At 38.3% G+C, this 15,369-nt stretch overlaps 11 protein-coding genes across 11 annotated transcripts; 7 read left to right on the top strand and 4 right to left on the bottom strand.

The window, feature by feature from the left end:
• Positions 1-11: 11 nt before the first annotated feature.
• EV154DRAFT_486426 (uncharacterized protein) lies at positions 12-734 on the bottom strand (the record flags this gene model as incomplete). Its single annotated transcript, XM_051598848.1, has 1 exon — positions 12-734. The coding sequence occupies one exon, from the start codon at positions 732-734 to the stop codon at positions 12-14; it is 723 nt and encodes a 240-aa protein (XP_051452519.1).
• Positions 735-1,015: 281 nt separating this feature from the next.
• On the top strand, positions 1,016-1,770 carry EV154DRAFT_569159 (Six-hairpin glycosidase-like protein; the record flags this gene model as incomplete). The annotated part of the gene is made up of 3 exons (XM_051606117.1): positions 1,016-1,185; positions 1,258-1,331; positions 1,559-1,770. The coding sequence occupies 3 exons, from the start codon at positions 1,016-1,018 to the stop codon at positions 1,768-1,770; spliced, it is 456 nt and encodes a 151-aa protein (XP_051452518.1).
• A 287-nt stretch (positions 1,771-2,057) lies between these two features.
• Positions 2,058-2,934, top strand: EV154DRAFT_472378 (ribosome biogenesis protein Nop16). Its single transcript, XM_051597906.1, has 3 exons — positions 2,058-2,209; positions 2,284-2,336; positions 2,396-2,934. The coding sequence occupies exons 1-3, from the start codon at positions 2,117-2,119 to the stop codon at positions 2,877-2,879; spliced, it is 630 nt and encodes a 209-aa protein (XP_051452517.1). The 5' UTR covers positions 2,058-2,116; the 3' UTR covers positions 2,880-2,934.
• A 79-nt stretch (positions 2,935-3,013) lies between these two features.
• Positions 3,014-4,463, top strand: EV154DRAFT_525732 (uncharacterized protein). The gene has a single exon (XM_051603323.1). The coding sequence runs from the start codon at positions 3,057-3,059 to the stop codon at positions 4,338-4,340; it is 1,284 nt and encodes a 427-aa protein (XP_051452516.1). The 5' UTR covers positions 3,014-3,056; the 3' UTR covers positions 4,341-4,463.
• Positions 4,464-4,483: 20 nt separating this feature from the next.
• Positions 4,484-5,091, bottom strand: EV154DRAFT_540283 (uncharacterized protein; the record flags this gene model as incomplete). The annotated part of the gene is made up of 2 exons (XM_051604405.1): positions 4,484-4,737; positions 4,956-5,091. 2 exons carry the CDS (start codon positions 5,089-5,091, stop codon positions 4,484-4,486), a joined length of 390 nt encoding a protein of 129 aa, XP_051452515.1.
• On the top strand, positions 5,034-6,425 carry EV154DRAFT_63947 (uncharacterized protein). The gene is made up of 6 exons (XM_051607704.1): positions 5,034-5,340; positions 5,403-5,521; positions 5,581-5,651; positions 5,705-5,917; positions 5,995-6,092; positions 6,153-6,425. The coding sequence occupies exons 1-6, from the start codon at positions 5,252-5,254 to the stop codon at positions 6,331-6,333; spliced, it is 771 nt and encodes a 256-aa protein (XP_051452514.1). The 5' UTR covers positions 5,034-5,251; the 3' UTR covers positions 6,334-6,425.
• A 288-nt stretch (positions 6,426-6,713) lies between these two features.
• On the top strand, positions 6,714-7,269 carry EV154DRAFT_429625 (uncharacterized protein; the record flags this gene model as incomplete). Its single annotated transcript, XM_051596474.1, has 2 exons — positions 6,714-7,011; positions 7,082-7,269. The coding sequence occupies 2 exons, from the start codon at positions 6,714-6,716 to the stop codon at positions 7,267-7,269; spliced, it is 486 nt and encodes a 161-aa protein (XP_051452513.1).
• A 43-nt stretch (positions 7,270-7,312) lies between these two features.
• On the top strand, positions 7,313-7,738 carry EV154DRAFT_429573 (uncharacterized protein; the record flags this gene model as incomplete). The annotated part of the gene is made up of 2 exons (XM_051596473.1): positions 7,313-7,567; positions 7,640-7,738. 2 exons carry the CDS (start codon positions 7,313-7,315, stop codon positions 7,736-7,738), a joined length of 354 nt encoding a protein of 117 aa, XP_051452512.1.
• A 47-nt stretch (positions 7,739-7,785) lies between these two features.
• EV154DRAFT_451365 (uncharacterized protein) lies at positions 7,786-10,149 on the bottom strand (the record flags this gene model as incomplete). The annotated part of the gene is made up of 5 exons (XM_051597245.1): positions 10,007-10,149; positions 9,750-9,934; positions 9,448-9,666; positions 9,122-9,386; positions 7,786-9,061 (listed from the first exon to the last, which is right to left on the bottom strand). Exons 1-5 carry the CDS (start codon positions 10,117-10,119, stop codon positions 7,786-7,788), a joined length of 2,058 nt encoding a protein of 685 aa, XP_051452511.1. The 5' UTR covers positions 10,120-10,149.
• A 435-nt stretch (positions 10,150-10,584) lies between these two features.
• EV154DRAFT_525723 (RNA cap guanine-N2 methyltransferase-domain-containing protein) lies at positions 10,585-12,098 on the bottom strand. Its single transcript, XM_051603322.1, has 4 exons — positions 11,582-12,098; positions 11,462-11,523; positions 11,048-11,396; positions 10,585-10,981 (listed from the first exon to the last, which is right to left on the bottom strand). The coding sequence occupies exons 1-4, from the start codon at positions 12,070-12,072 to the stop codon at positions 10,729-10,731; spliced, it is 1,155 nt and encodes a 384-aa protein (XP_051452510.1). The 5' UTR covers positions 12,073-12,098; the 3' UTR covers positions 10,585-10,728.
• A 634-nt stretch (positions 12,099-12,732) lies between these two features.
• Positions 12,733-13,585, top strand: EV154DRAFT_525720 (uncharacterized protein). Its single transcript, XM_051603321.1, has one exon. It carries the CDS (start codon positions 12,747-12,749, stop codon positions 13,446-13,448), a length of 702 nt encoding a protein of 233 aa, XP_051452509.1. The 5' UTR covers positions 12,733-12,746; the 3' UTR covers positions 13,449-13,585.
• The last annotated feature ends 1,784 nt before the right edge of the window (positions 13,586-15,369 follow it).

The raw sequence follows: 15,369 nt of genomic DNA, 5'->3' as shown, positions 1-15,369 counted from the left end.
ATGTTAATAGTTTAAATATAAGCGAGTGTTAATGGCTGATTGAAGTATTCATATGGTCTAAAATCAATATTACTGTAGTCAACATCATGGCCCATTAATCGAACACTGAATTCGAGAGAATAGCTATAGTTGATGCGTTTACATTCTACAATCATTTTTACGCTTTCCAAAGGCCTTTCGAAGATTATCTTCAACGGATGATTCGTTCCTTCCAAATCTGAATCTAGCAGAGTATACTTTTTCGGTACGGGATTGCTTGAATGATGTAATTTAAACAAGTCAAAAAGGGTGTGGACATGGGAACTTCGGCCATATCCGTAGTTTTGGGGGACTTCCACCATGCATCCTTTTGTTGAGATCGCCTTCCCTTTTTGAATAAATACAGAGTAGGAACCATCATTCTCGATAGTATTTCTGATATTGTCATTGTTATCTTTATGGAAGAAAGGGAGAAACACATTCCAATGATTAAAACTAAGTCGCAGCGCATATGTTTCCCCTGATACTTGGCACAATGTTCCATTTACAAACCTCTCATACATATATGGTCTGATACGTGTAACTGGCTCCAATAAGTGCATAAATGATTCTCTTGGTACAAATGACGGCGTATCTTTTTCTTTGACGTGCACACAATCGTTGATGGCTTTTTTTATTATCATAGTATATACTGTGTAAACAACTAAGTTGCAAGACATATCAAATGGATTTCCTAAAACAAATAGATAATCCATTTCGTAATTTTCAAATATTCTTTTGTTTGCCTAAGAAGCCGCTATGACTGTTGCAATATCTTCTATAATTGACTTGAGGTTTACTTCAATAATGTCACAAAGAAAAATATCGATATTACAATCCCATTTGTCGTTGATATTTAACTTCTTCTTACAAAATTTCTTCGCTCACTTTCGACCCACCGGGAGCCCCCAAGGGTTTTATCGCTGCCTCACTGTCTACTTCTGGCCCAGACTATTATTACTCTTGGACTCGAGATTAAGCTTTGGTCTCCTATGTCATGGCGAATTATTATAATACCACGCTCAAGGGAGAAGCTACCACTGTGGGTCTCTTGAAGGATTATGTGACGCATTCTATCAATGTGCAATCGACAAGTACCGCTTATAACTGTTTGGGAGAGCCCAAGTTTAATGCGGATGGATTCAGTTTCACCGGATCCTGGAGAAGGTAGTAACATTTGAACTGAACAACATGAAAGAAAATGACTGATGTTGCAAATGATTGGTTTTAAAATAATAGACCTCCAAATGATGGTCCGGCTGAACGTGCTTCGTCGTTTATTTTAATTGCAGATAGTATTCTTAAACAATCCGGTGAAGATACCTATGTTACTGGCACACTTTGAACCTGGTAAGGGCTGCATTGAAAACCCCACTCACTACTTTTACTGGTAATATTATTTTACATATAGAAAATTTTATAGCAATTTTCAAGGATTTAGATTATGTAGCGAGTACTTAGTCCGACGGATGTTTCGATCTCTGGTAATTAAATCAAACAAAATGACATTTATTTAAAACTAAACTTCAATTAAAAAAAGACTGGGAGGAAGCCAACGGTGTACACTTTTACACACTCTTGGTCATGCGCAAAGGTTTGATCCACGGTGCAAATTTCGCTAAACGCAACCGTGACACCACACGTACCTCCACCTACACCAACATCACCAACACCCTCAAAACCACTTTTGGTCCGGTACCTACTACTAATGATTTTCCGACATTTAATCTGGTATCAATTATTTCAGTGTGAGTTTTTCGTGCAACCGCTGCGGACACATTTCACAGAAAATGACCACTTATTAAATGTGGTGGCTACTTTTAGCGCACCGCTGCAAATAATCTAACGCGTCAGGATCACTCATTGTGCCAAGCTATATTGGAAATATGTTTTTTCTTGAATGATAAATGAAATACTTCAAAGTGTCATTTTGACATTCAAACGGCGCATGTCAAGCGCTCACCCACATTATTTAAAAAAAAAAGTCACAAATATCGAGACTTTTTTTTTTTCCAATCTAGAAAGCTTTTTTTTTTTTATTTTTTTGGAAATATAATTGTTTTTCTAATTAGACTACACAAAAAAATTCATATACAACATGGGAACCGTTCGTCAAAGAAAAGCCACTAAAAATACCAACAAGAATACGAGACGTGTTGCCGATAGACATAGAAAGAGAATTACTATTCATGTAAGCTGTCAAATTTTTATTTTATTTTTATTTTGGGGATCTAAGATCTAAATATTTTTTTTTCTTACTTGTAGGGTAATTCCATTATCAAGGCCAACTGGAATAAAAAGTTGACTTTAAGACAAAAGTAAGTATTAACGAAAATAGAGAAGAAAATAGCAATGATTGACCTGAGTGTAAAAATAGTTACGAGAAGCTTGGTTTGTTGACTTCTTTAAATGGACAAACGGGTGGTAAAGAAAAGAACCGACCTGACGAAAAGATTGAATCAACAGAGGGAGACAACGAGCCCAAAGAACTTAAAGAATTAACAGAAGCTGATATTGAAGAGATCAAAAAGACATTGGGACCTGGAGAAGGTATGATCCAACGTGATGATGAGGGTAATATTGTTCGAGTGATCTATGGTGAGGAGAGATCTCACAATGATATTTTGGATGCTGAGGTTGCACCTGTTGAAGCAAAGACAGATGTGGTTAGAGCTTTGGAGGAACAAGCTGCTAACGGTATTCAGCATGAAAAGTATCACTCTGAATTCGAATTGGATTGGATTCAAAAGTTACTCAAGAAGCACGGTGAAGATTACAAGGCCATGTTCTGGGACAAGGATCTTAATGTATACCAATTAACAGCTGCCCAGTTAAAGAAGAAGTGCTCCAAATATATTTAGATTTTTCTTTTTTCATTTCTTACTCATACAAACAATAAAAAAAAAAAGATAAATGAAAAAAAAAAACTACCTCTAAAATGCGGAGTGTGAACAGGAACAACCCCCCCTCCCCCGATTAATTTCTTTGGCCCACACCCCCTTCCCTTTTTTATTTTTTTTTATTATTCGCTAAAAGAAATGAAAAGTTTTTTGACAGTTAGAGGGATCATTCAATCCTCAAGTAATGTGGGTAATCGTCGCTTTGTGCATGGTGGTGTGATGGAACCTCTAAAGTTACGTCCCAGAGTGAACCCAGAACTCTCTGAAAGGTTGTTAACGAGCATCCGTCAACGTAATCCAGCTGCAGTCTGGAAAGCTTATTCTGAATTAGACGAAAGAGGTCAACTTGGCAAACTTCCCGCTGAATTCTTTACAATGACCCTTCAAAGCTTTCAAATCAAGAACTTGGGCACCTACAATACCGACGAAATTAAATTTTATAAAAAGAGTTTGCTTCAAATCATTCATACCATGAAGCAACAAGGTATTCAACCCGATATTCGTGACTACAACTTGTTATTGGAATTTTATGGCCGTGCCCTGGATTGGAAGTCATCCAATGAATTATGGAACGACATTAAGCAACCTAATTTGTACACTTATAATCTTTATATGCGCTCCGCTTTGCAATGTAGACGATACGAAGATGTCTTTCGAATCTTTAATTTGATCCAATCCGCCCATATTCAACCCAACGAATTCACATACAATACGTTGATCGAAGCCAATGGTCGCCTTGGAAACATCACGGAAGCCGATAAGATCTTTAAAGAACGATTCACACCCAAAGTGGAAAAATCCACCTCATCCATCCTTTCGAATTTTTTGCACCAACCTACCACCTCAATTAGCTATACCAGAGCTGCTTCACCTTTAGGACGTTATATACCTCAGCAGACAACGACTCACAGTGTGTTGAAACCTTCTGTCGAAACATTTAATGCACTTATTAGTGCACATGGTAAAAAGAAGAATGTAGCTGGTCTCAGTCATATCTATACAAACATGATGCCACAATTCCATGTACAACCTACTTTAAAAACATACAATACGCTTATCGAATGGTATTGTTATAATGAGGATGTAGATTCAGCTCGAAAGATTTTTGTGGATATGGAGACAGCGGGTGTCAAGCCTAATATCGTGACATTCAATCACTTGTTCCGTCACGAAGCTCTTAAAAAGAATCGACCCAAGGTCGCTGAAACATTGATGGATTATATGAAGACAGAGTATGGCATCACTCCTTTATTATCCATGTATCAGACCTTGATTCGATTGCATAACAAAGCGAATCGTGAAGAAGAAGCAAAGAGATTATATGCCGATTATTCCATTTTAAAATCAAAACTTGCAAAGAAGCCACTCAATACAACCACTACTACTACTACGACTGAATTATCAAATCAAAAAACCTTGTAGAATATTTAAAAAAAAATGCACATACTAGACTACCAAAAAAAAAAAAAGTTTTTCCCTTTTCTCTCAAGCATCACCCCCACCTCTCTATATATTAAACCTCTCACTTTTTTACAATAAAAAAGACTTGTATTAAAAAAAAAGTTTTAAAGAATAGCAGTGATGGTGGAATAAGAGCCTACAAGCACGATTAGTATATGGATCAAAGCCCATAGAAACGGTATCCAAGTAGACATGACAAAGAACCCCGCATTATATACAAATGCGAGCGCCACACCCATAATGCTACCAATCACAAAGGAGGCCACCGATCCACCCAGTACAAATATAAAAGGTATCGTGATCAAAATGTACCACTTTAAAGTTCGGGACTTGGCCAGCATCACAAACGCCCATATACCTTGTAGTTTTCATCAGTTTCTTTTAGTTTTTATTTTCTTTTTTGATATATCTTATAAAAGCCGTACCTGCGGGTAGATAGATCAGTAATGAAAATAGCACGGACCAGATAATCGTGAACCGCCAAATGTCTTTTTTTTTGTTTTTGTTTGCGGGGTTGGTTGGGTTGGTTAGGTCACAAAGCTTCTTTTTTATTTTACTCCCTTTTATGTTGTTTACCTGAAAGATAGTATAATGAGTGGGGAATGTCTGCAATGAGGTTTAACGGATCGAAACCGGGACCAAAAGGCCAATACAGGGAAGGCCACTCTGGCGCAGCTCTGTAACCGTAGGGCAATCTAAAAGAAGTCGACATTATATGAAAAGGAAAAAGGAACAAAGAAACAAAAAAAGGTCCGAGAATAGTTTAAATGACATCACACACTTTTTTCTGATCCTATTTATACATTTTTATTTTTATTTTCTTCTCCTTTTGTTTTTCTTTCACTCTTTTTTTTTAAAAAAAAAATAACACTATGACAAATCTCAGTGTGAAATTAAAACTTGCAAATACATTTGCCACACTTTTATTAGTTGGTTCTCAAGGATTTAGCTTTTCCGGCTGGTAAAATTATTAATGGGTGAGAAAGGTTGAAGGCGGGTTCCTAAAAATGATGATTTTGATAGGTTCTTGGGACACTCTTATGAATTTGGACCAAGAGACTTTGTTATTATCTTGACCAGTTTGTTACAATTGCTATTGATTGGATTTACCATTTACCAATATTTGCCCAGCGCACCCAAAGGTAAGTTTCCTATCTAAACCCCTCTCTCGCGTTTCATCCTCCCTAAACCCTTAAAATAGACGTATACGAGGCTATTGGTTTCTGGTATCTGTTGGTATCCGTGTTGAATAGTTCTGTGGCTATTTTATGGGTAAGTGCACAAGAAAAAGGGGGAGAGAACAGACGGTATTAAAACGATTATAGTTTTTCCACCTTGATTTATTTGCGTTTGTCGGACTTTTGTGGCAATTGGCAACACTTGTATTTGTCTATCATCGACTCCGTGATTATCCTCCTCGTAATGGTACAGATCATGCCTTTGTCAATGCACCTTTCTCCATCTATACTGCCTATTCATTCTTTATTGTTCTCTGGCAAATCTTTCAATTCAGCAATGAAACAAAACATAACCAAATCGTAAGCGTCTATTTCATCACCTGATCCCTCGTCGGCTTTTGCATACAAAAAGACTAATCTATCTATTTTCTTTGCAGGTTCACACATTTATCATTGTCGTCATTGGATTTATCTCGCTTCACTTGGTGGATTATTCTCACAGAAAGGATTGGGTTTATGCTTTGACAACTGCATGGTAAATCAAATGACTTTTTTTTATTTTTTTAATTGTTTACTAAGACAGGGCATATAATAGGATTCTTTTGGGTGCAGCTGTCTTCCTTGTTGATACTCCCCACATCGTCTCTCTGATTGTGGTTGGTATTCTCGTCAGTGCCGTTGCACGTACATTGATTCCCAACTGGTTAGATCGTTTCAACCGAAGATTCAGTACCTGGGCTAACAGATTGGGTGAGAGAACTCCTTTGCTTCACTAAGCCACTTTATAGCGTTCGCTCTCTCTCTCTTTCTCATCTCTCTCTCTAACTCACACACTCTCTTTCTTTCCCATTTTCATAACGGCGCCTTAAATTTTTCTGTTATCAATAAAAATAAAATAACCGCCCCTCGATATCTTCTTTTTTTCCGCAGACATATTTTTTTTTTTCTTTTTTAAAAAGATGGCAGTGATGGATAATTTACCACAGAGTATTGTGAGTCAGATTGCATTTTATTTAAACAAGGCGGATTTATTATCACTAGCAACCTGTTCCAAAGCATATCATGACATTCTTCACAACCAAGATTTCTGGAAAAGGTAAAAGATGCACTTCTTTTCAAAGTTGACCCCCCCTCCTTCGACTCACACCCATATACAATGGACAGGAAAGCCATCCATGAATTTGGAGATATATTCCGTCTTTACCGTATCTTTGTCACATCCACCGGCTTAGAATTACCTACCGATTTATCCAACAAGTTTGGGAAAGAACCCGAGGATTGGTTCCATTATTATATCACCAAGGCAACCGCCCTTCACGCCACCGACCGGGATGTCTTGATGGCCCAAGCCATCAAAGAATACGAAGACGCAGAAAAGTTCTTGATCACCTTTCAAGATGATATCAATTATTCCGTCCTGATACAAGTCGCCTCTAAAATGCTTTGGATATTAGGTAATACTATATTATTATTATTATTTTGCATAATCGTAAACCAAAGAACTTACTCGTACTTGTTCATTAGATGCATTTCCTTCTTACGCTGGATCGTATTACATTCTAAGTTACCTGTTATATATCGTCAATCGATTTGAAGATGCTCTTGATGTGATGGACATGGGACGTCTTTGTTCAACTTCATATCCACCATTCGACGGTAACAACAACAACAACAACAAAAAGAATTTGAACCGCTCCCATGGAACTAATTAATTTGAAAAACATATTAGATCTAGAACGAGAGATATTAGCCATTATGCAAGGCTCGAAAACAGAAAAGGGTAATGTTCCTGTGTTGATTAACGAGAACCTGTCACCGGAATTACTGGTTGTTTTATTGGAAATATTTCATAAGTTTGACGCGGATGGGGATGATTGTTTGAGTCCAGAGGAACTGGATTTATTTGTGTATTCAACCAATGGCCAACATCCACCGCCATCATTTATAGAGCAAATGGGACAGAGGTTTGGTGCTAATGAACAAGGCTGGCTGACAAAGAAAGGATACCTGGTAAAGCATATACAAAAAAAAAAAAAAAAAAAGTCTAACGCATAACCCACTTAATATTTATCCCTTACACAGGCATTTTATCTGGAACAAACGTTGGGTGATCCATCCGAGACGCGTAAAGATATTCGAGCTCATGGGTATGATGGTAGTCTATTACGAAAGAAGCTTTAAATATATATATATTTTATTATTATTATTATAAAAGACACTTTATTACTCTATTTCCTTTTTCTTCCACTTTTCCCAACGGTAGGTGATGGAGCGTCGTTCTTAAGTGCATTATCCAACGACCGAAAGATTTCATCATCAATATAATACGCCCCAAATAACCGTTCCAACATATGAATTCGATCCTCAATCTGTCCTAAGCGAACATCTTCCCTTTCTTCATGAGAAAACACCACAGGAGAAGCAGGAAGTAAATAACTTGGACTTGTATTGATTACCAGTCCCTTCTGAGCGCTATACGTAGGCTCCACGGCCGTGGGTGCCACATACACAGGTAAAGGCTCCTGCGTTGGGAAAAAATGCGTTTGCAATCCCCGCATCAAGGACGACCGCAACTGCCCAAACGACCATCGATGCATATACCCCCACGGCGATCTCGGTCGATACCCAAACAAGCACGATTGTAAGCTAAACAACAAACCAAACAGCCCACCAAAGATACCCATCGCATTCATCAACGAAAACGCCTTTTGCTCACGTAGTACTCTTGTCTGACAACTAAGCGGGATCAAGTGGATGGATCCGAGCGGTTGTGGTGCCCCCGAAGATGGATCATACATGGTTGGGAAAGATTCAGAGCTAGAGACTGTCTCGATTTCGTATTTGGTCTTGACATACGATGCCACACCTGCATAATTCCAAAGTCCAGGTTGTAAGGAGACGCGTTTGATCAACTGGAACGAGATGGTGCTCACCACACCGAGATTTACCCGATGTGAGTTCTGAATTGAGCGTCCTTTCACGTACAGGTCTTGTTCGTACTTGTCGTTCCATTCAAAGGTGTCTCCGGGAGAGCTGAGATTGTAGATGGCTACATTGGGGTTATGAAACGTGTTATAAACGTCTACTTGGAGTTGTAAACCGTCATTAGGAGACGGCCCATAGTAATCAAAGAAGAGGAACGAGCCGTTACTTAATAAACGCTCTGAAGTCTCGCCTAAACGAAAGGTCGTGGGTGCTCTGAAAAGCATACAAATGCGATCATCATCATCAGTAGGCAGAGGTAAAATCCAGTCAGAACAGGGTATACCGAAATCCGTGTTGCACCGAATATAGGGTTTGTCCGTTTGATCCCAGTCATCAAAGCAAAATTTCATGTCAGGTACATCTACTGTTTTATCTGAGGTTTCTTCAAACGACAATTGATCAATGATGGGACTATGAATCACTTGACTTGTCAATGTCCAAATCAAGTAAATGAATAGAAATAAAAACAAGAGTTTTAAAACTAGTCTTGATGTCTCTGCCCATCCTGGCTCCCCTATTCTTTTTTCAATTCATCAAATTACAAAAAAAAGAAATGAAATAAGGGTAAATATAAGTTACCTTGGTTTCCAAATCTCTCTTTTGATAAGATGGATGGATGTATGGAATTTGGTCTGGATACGTTTCGTTCCTAACGTCCAAATGAGAACGCCACAAGATCCAGCAATGGCTAAACAGATACATGCAATGATCACCCATAGAATATCCATCCTGGCTTCATGGACCCTGATATCCGCTAGCTGCTTGATCGGTGCAGGATCCTCCCAACTTTCGGTCGATATATCAAATACGCGAAAATGATCACACACCGTATGATAATGAATGCCTTTGAGGGGGGGGGATGGTTAATTTTACAATAGTCGCTTCATTTTTTCTTCAACTCTTACCGAATCCGTACACTAGTTTTGTGTTGTTAATGATGGATACTGCAGCAAAGGATTGAGGGAAAGGGATATGGTCGTATTTCGGTGTGCGCCACGTCCATGTTTGTGTGTCCAATATCCCCACCATCTCTTTTGCATGATCCATTGAACTGCCTAAATAGATTTGAAACGGAGATACGGCTTCGTTCTGTCCTCCACATATAAATATGTCTCCATGCGTGTCTAAAGATTTGCGTGATCAATGCGTCAGCTTTTTTTTTTTTTTTTTTTTTTTTGAAAGAAGATGGGTTTTAGTATAACGTTACTCATGACAATGGCACTATGCGATCTTCGAGAAGCAGGTATCACGCCTTTTATTTGAGGTGGGTCCACCCAAATTGATGTACGTGTGTCATACATTAACAAGCGATCCATTGGTATCAGATCCAAAGGTCCCTCATGATTGGTAGTAGGACAATGATATCCACCCAATATGACCAATCGTCCATCACTGTTCTCTTTTTCTTTTTTAGATAAAAAGGCTCAGAGAGAAAAAAAAACAGACGAAAAAATAAAAACTCACCTCAACATGCTGGAGGTATGGCCACAACGTGTGATATGACTTGGTGAAGGGAGTAAATCCCATGTGTTGAATTCGGCTCGATATCGCCAAAAATCATGCATCTCAGTATTCATCTGCCCATCAATCCCTCCAAACAAATAAACATCTTGCTGCAGTGATGCAATAGCATATTCTTTTTTGGCTAGAGGAAGTGTACCTGTGGTGGGCACGATCGTGGACCAAGAAGTGTCTGTTAAATTCAATGAGTAGATAGACGTGGTGTTTAGGTCGTTGCTAGAAAAAACAAGGATGGATTCGTCGTGGAGGGTAACGCCAGGCGAGTATCGCAGGTTAGGTACAGGATGACTGGTGTTAGTACGGATCAGTGGTGTGGGTGCTATGATATTGGATACATCTTTAGAGGATATAAGCCATACATTGGTAAACCCACGGGGTTTTCTATCGCCGTAGAGATAGAGGGTGTTGTTGAGGGTCACTAAAGACAGACCCGGGATGGAAAGGCCTTTACTGTAATTCTCAGTAGCCATAAAAGAAAGAGAAAAAAAGAAAGAGAGAGAGAGAAAAAGACAATAAAAGATCAGGGGATCGACAAAGGAGAGATGTGTGTGTATATATACATATATACTATAAAAAACCCCTTACATTTCAATTTATTTATCTTTATATGTACAAGAAAATTGGAGACCAAATAATAACCAAAAAAAAAGGGGGGGGGGGATGGGTTACCATTGTACGATTTTAGCTACAAGTTCTTCTTCAGCAATATCGTCCTCGATTTTTTCTAATCGTTGCCAATTGATTAAATCGCCATAATAAACTGTCAATGCTTTAATTTTGCCTTGTAATGAATTTTGTTCGATTTCACAGGTGCTGTCTGGACCAGCAAGTCGAGCCAACTGTTGAGGATCTGTGTTACGAGGTACAAAGAACGCGACATTGGGTGTAATTTGGGAAGCGATCTGATGGATTCTTAATCTATATAAAAAATAGCATCCATGGTCAACATTCTATACCGTCTAAAACATGTATTTCCTACTTTACCCATCTCCGGGTATCATTGATTTCAAATCAAACGTTTCTTCTGTCAAATACGAGGGCCCACCCCACGGTGGGGACAAAAATACCACATCTGCTTTTAAACGCGGTGCCAAATCAAAGAAATCACCCAGGATGAATTCAATACGATCCGCAACACCATAGATTTTAGCATTTTCTCGGGCACAATGCAATTTGACAGGATCTAAATCAATTGCAATCACGCGTTCACACGTAAGCGCGAATTGGATCGAATTACCCCCGCATCCGCAGAATGCATCAATCACAACACCCGCTTGACATCTTTGTGCAATGTGTCTTGCAATCTTTTCCGGTGTCACAGAAAACCAACCCTCTACATTAAGCATTAATAATTTCTTGTCCCTTCCCCCTCCCCTTTTAAAATGTATCTTCTTTTACCTTTGTCCATTAAAATGCCCTGATCAAATTTCGAGAAATAAGCATATCTTTGGCTGTAATATCTGTAGAAGATCATGTTAATGATCAAACGTAGGAGAGAGAAATGAATGTATACTTTACTTTGCCATGCCAGGGGGTATCGTATATTGTGTATACGACACCACAACACCATTGTACACTCGCGATACTACAGGTTCTATATTACCTATCACAACAGGTTCCTGTTCCAATATTTTCTTTTTTCTCTGTCGCTTATTTCGACCATTAGGGGCTAAATAACCTGCATAAGGATCATTACGTCCTACTTTTTTAGTGTTGGGAAGAGAAGGAGCTTCTGTTGTTACTGCCGCTGATTCTTCTTTTGTTGTTGTTTCGGCTGTTGTTGCTGCTGCTGCTGCTACTGCTGTTTCGGCTGTTTCAATTTTCTCCAACTGTTGTGCAAGAATGCTCTTTACCATGTGAATTTCTTGATCGGTGATTCCACCATGTTCTGCCTCTGTTACGCCATAGGACTCAGGGGCCTCATTGTCAGACAATTGTGTCACGATCTCGGTTTCCATTAAGCAAGAATTATAAAAGTGTGTAAACCTTTTGAAAAAACGGTTAAACATGATATATGTAAAAAAAAAAAACAGAAAAAAAAAATCTTGGCTGGGAAAGACAGTCCGATATTTAAACCATTGACTGGATCATCTATCGTGGGCGTTTTGGAAAAAAGGGTGGTGCATGAACCAAATTGATGAACTATCAAACCAGCTTGATCAACAAGTATTTACATGCTTATTTTCAATTGCGAGCCGCTTGGCCTGATTATGCGGAGGCTTATTGTTGATGTTTACACTTTGGCATTTATGCGCATGATTTATATCTTTACATCCCACTCTTGGGATAAATGTAATTCAAAAAGGGATCCATGCTCAAATTATGTTGTCACTGATGTGCTATGCTTACAAAAGGTATACGTTTACAATACCGAGATTTTATTTTATATACCATCCTGCTTTACTAAAGCTTGAATCGCCCTTTTAGTAGAAACGAAAGCCCGTATTAATTATTGTAACAACCATCTTTTTTTTTTTCCTTATAAAGATCATACTGACTAGACAAGAACCACATAAATATCATTAGATATTGTCTACTGGATTCTTTATTTTTATCAGACCACTGTAGATCTACTCATTCAGCAGATATGCTGCGCAAATTGACTGTTTTTTTTTCAATAAATAGCTCTTTCAGATATTTTTCCACGGGTTTCTTTTTTTCTCTCCAGTACAAAACAAAAGCAATGATTCTTAACGCGCCACTTGCCAGAGTGTGTAATAGATCTACAACGAAAGTTGATGGTAATCAAATTCATGCTTCTGCTCGTCTAGTTCAAGATGGGATTAGTTTCACCATATATACAAGCCATCCCCACTTTGTGTATTACCTTGAAAGAAACATGACTCCACAAAGCTACCACGAAGTTACTGGTAGTTTCTCCATCACCACGTATCTCTCACCAATTAGTGGATATCCAAAGTACTTCATCAAGGTCTACCCTACTCGTATCGCCCCCGTCATGATGGAAAAGAACCAGATCCCAGCCGGTGCTACTGCTATTGAAGATGGCACGCCCACAAACAAAATGGAGTTCTGCGTCGGCCTTTATGTATTGCAGCATTGGGATTCTTTATGTACCGCAAAAGGCAATCGAGCTGAGATTGCTGAAAGAGTCTTACAACAATTCCGCCTTCTTGTTGAAGCAGGAACTATCGTTGGTACGGCTGCTTCCATTACCCCTTTACACTTGGATGAGACCTTTGATACTTTTTCCGGTATTGTCAAGCCCAAAAGATTCCTTCGTCGTGAAAAGAATGTTGTGTTCGAAACAGCTTTCCCAGCTATCGATTTCCAAAACATTGCTAATAACATGGAGCCTCTCACGCTTGATTTGACGGTTAAGGAAACAGAGGAACTCTCACCCCCACAAGAAAAACAAGATTAACTATCGGATAATTCTCAACTAACTACTTTAACATTTGCTCTACTTTTATTTTCTTTTATTTTTCAATTCCGTAAAGTAGCTTATCCCCCTCCTGACTTGTTTTTAAAAATTATGAAATAAAACTCACGTTTACAAAATCTTATTGTTCTAACATAATTACTAAGAGCGACATGATTATAGAGCTCATAGGACTGAATCCTTAAAGGGCTATAAGCGCTATAATGTAGATAGTCATTGATCAAAAACCAATCACCCTGTTTGATAAAAATACTATTCTACTCGAGAAAAGCGAGTTCATTTTACCTAAGGCGTGTCTTCCCTGTAGCTATTTTATTTCGCATAATTTATACACCTTTATTTATGATACACCTTGTAGATGAGCGTGCGTATGATTAATCGCCATCCATCATGCGGTTCTACATCCACCATGACATCCCCAAGCGCGGAGATTTCCCTCATTTCATTCGTGGCTGCAACCCAATAGTAACTCACAAAACCGCTCGTCCCAAATGAATTATCCAGCCAGTAACAAAATTTTGTCACATAAAGATGCTTTGATGGCATATAAATACTTTCATTTGCATGACTATTTTACATTCATGTCTCGACATAAGAAAAGGAAATACTCTTCAAAATAACTGACATTTAAAATTGTCATTCCAAAATAGCTGGCTTTCGTATGCAATTGAGCAAGACTTCAGAAGTATTATCTTGAGCTACTCTCGTCAATCCCTATCATAAGTGTTTTTCTGAGGCGTCTCTTCTTGAGGATGGCAGTAATAAGGTCTAGTTACTCCAAAAATATTTTTTATTCGCCTTGCACAGTTGGAGGTATTGTAGTCATTGCATGGTATGGTTGGTAATGTTTCGAAAAAATATACCAAACATGAAGAAAGGCATAGTACGGCCTTTTTTTTCTGTCTCAATGGCAGCAGTACAGCTTTCTTGTATATGTAAAGGTTATTTCGTGTACAAAGAAAACATGTTTGTTATTAAATATACATGTTTTACTGCTACTATGCAGGCTATTTGTGTGGGTATAATCAGGGATAAAAAGGATACAAAATTTCTAAAATTATAATAAAAGCTTATCACATAAATACATGCATAGACCCTTTCTTTCTTTCTTTTTTCTTACAGCCACAGTGACTTTTCTTTCTGCCTTCACATGAAATGATTATGCATGAATCAAAAAAATCCCCGTCACGAAAGGGTCGTGTGATTTCTTAAAGGGGGTATAAAAAGGGCTCATTTTGCAATCTTTTTTTTTTTTCTCCACAAAAAAAGCCAGGAACAGCTTGGGCTATAGATGCCTGCTGCTCGATGGTTTAGTTTACGTGTTGGTCTCATAGGAAGTTGCTTCCGAGTAATTTTTTATGTGTCTCTCGCCACGGTTTTTTTAATATAAATGAAAGTGAAAAAAAAAAAATCTTAATCTTTTTGGTCTAATCGTTTTTAAATACTTTTCCCTTAAAATCATTAAACCAATATGTCCACAGTTATAGAATCAGTGTCAACGACTTCAGATTAGTTAATTGCTAGTCTCCTGTTTACCAATCCCAAAGCTTTCGAAAAAGTTGCCATTCGTAATGACCTCCACGCGTTGTAAAGCTACAACTGGGTCTACACTTATTCGCTAGTTGACACATATTATTTTATTTGGTCATTGTTACTGAAAGCGATGCTTATTTTGACCTAAACTTGCACTTGAATCAAGGCGCCTGTAAAATATAGAAGATAATGTTCGACAATGATTTGGAAATCACCCTGGATCAACCCTATGCAGTAGTCAGCCTTTCGTTGTGGAGCAGAGGTCTCAAAGAGCCTTTTCTTGTACTTATTAGCATTACAAACGTTTTTCTGTGCGAAGATTTTGTGGATACTATTCAGTAGTGGAAATTGAGATAGGTTGATTCAGGAA

This window comes from Mucor mucedo (genome assembly GCF_025094135.1).
Source record: "Mucor mucedo strain NRRL 3635 chromosome Unknown EV154scaffold_144, whole genome shotgun sequence".
Lineage (NCBI taxonomy): Eukaryota > Fungi > Mucoromycota > Mucoromycetes > Mucorales > Mucoraceae > Mucor > Mucor mucedo.
The sequence above is the reverse complement of the archived record's forward strand: the minus strand, read 5'-3'. Positions and strand labels throughout refer to the sequence as shown.

Bases quoted from the DNA above. Each gene is read 5' to 3' on its own strand.
- EV154DRAFT_63947 (XM_051607704.1), top strand. From the start codon at position 5,252: ATGACAAATCTCAGTGTGAAATTAAAACTTGCAAATACATTTGCCACA. The intron at 5,522-5,580 runs GTAAGTTTCCTA...CCCTTAAAATAG, and splicing joins TTTGCCCAGCGCACCCAAAG to ACGTATACGAGGCTATTGGT. The intron at 5,652-5,704 runs GTAAGTGCACAA...AAACGATTATAG, and splicing joins GTTCTGTGGCTATTTTATGG to TTTTTCCACCTTGATTTATT.
- EV154DRAFT_525720 (XM_051603321.1), top strand. From the start codon at position 12,747: ATGATTCTTAACGCGCCACTTGCCAGAGTGTGTAATAGATCTACAACG.
- EV154DRAFT_472378 (XM_051597906.1), top strand. From the start codon at position 2,117: ATGGGAACCGTTCGTCAAAGAAAAGCCACTAAAAATACCAACAAGAAT. The intron at 2,210-2,283 runs GTAAGCTGTCAA...TCTTACTTGTAG, and splicing joins GAAAGAGAATTACTATTCAT to GGTAATTCCATTATCAAGGC. The intron at 2,337-2,395 runs GTAAGTATTAAC...GTGTAAAAATAG, and splicing joins AAGTTGACTTTAAGACAAAA to TTACGAGAAGCTTGGTTTGT.
- EV154DRAFT_525732 (XM_051603323.1), top strand. From the start codon at position 3,057: ATGAAAAGTTTTTTGACAGTTAGAGGGATCATTCAATCCTCAAGTAAT.
- EV154DRAFT_525723 (XM_051603322.1), bottom strand. From the start codon at position 12,072: ATGTTTAACCGTTTTTTCAAAAGGTTTACACACTTTTATAATTCTTGC. The intron at 11,524-11,581 runs GTAAAGTATACA...GATCTTCTACAG, and splicing joins ATACCCCCTGGCATGGCAAA to ATATTACAGCCAAAGATATG. The intron at 11,397-11,461 runs GTAAAAGAAGAT...TGCTTAATGTAG, and splicing joins GGGCATTTTAATGGACAAAG to AGGGTTGGTTTTCTGTGACA.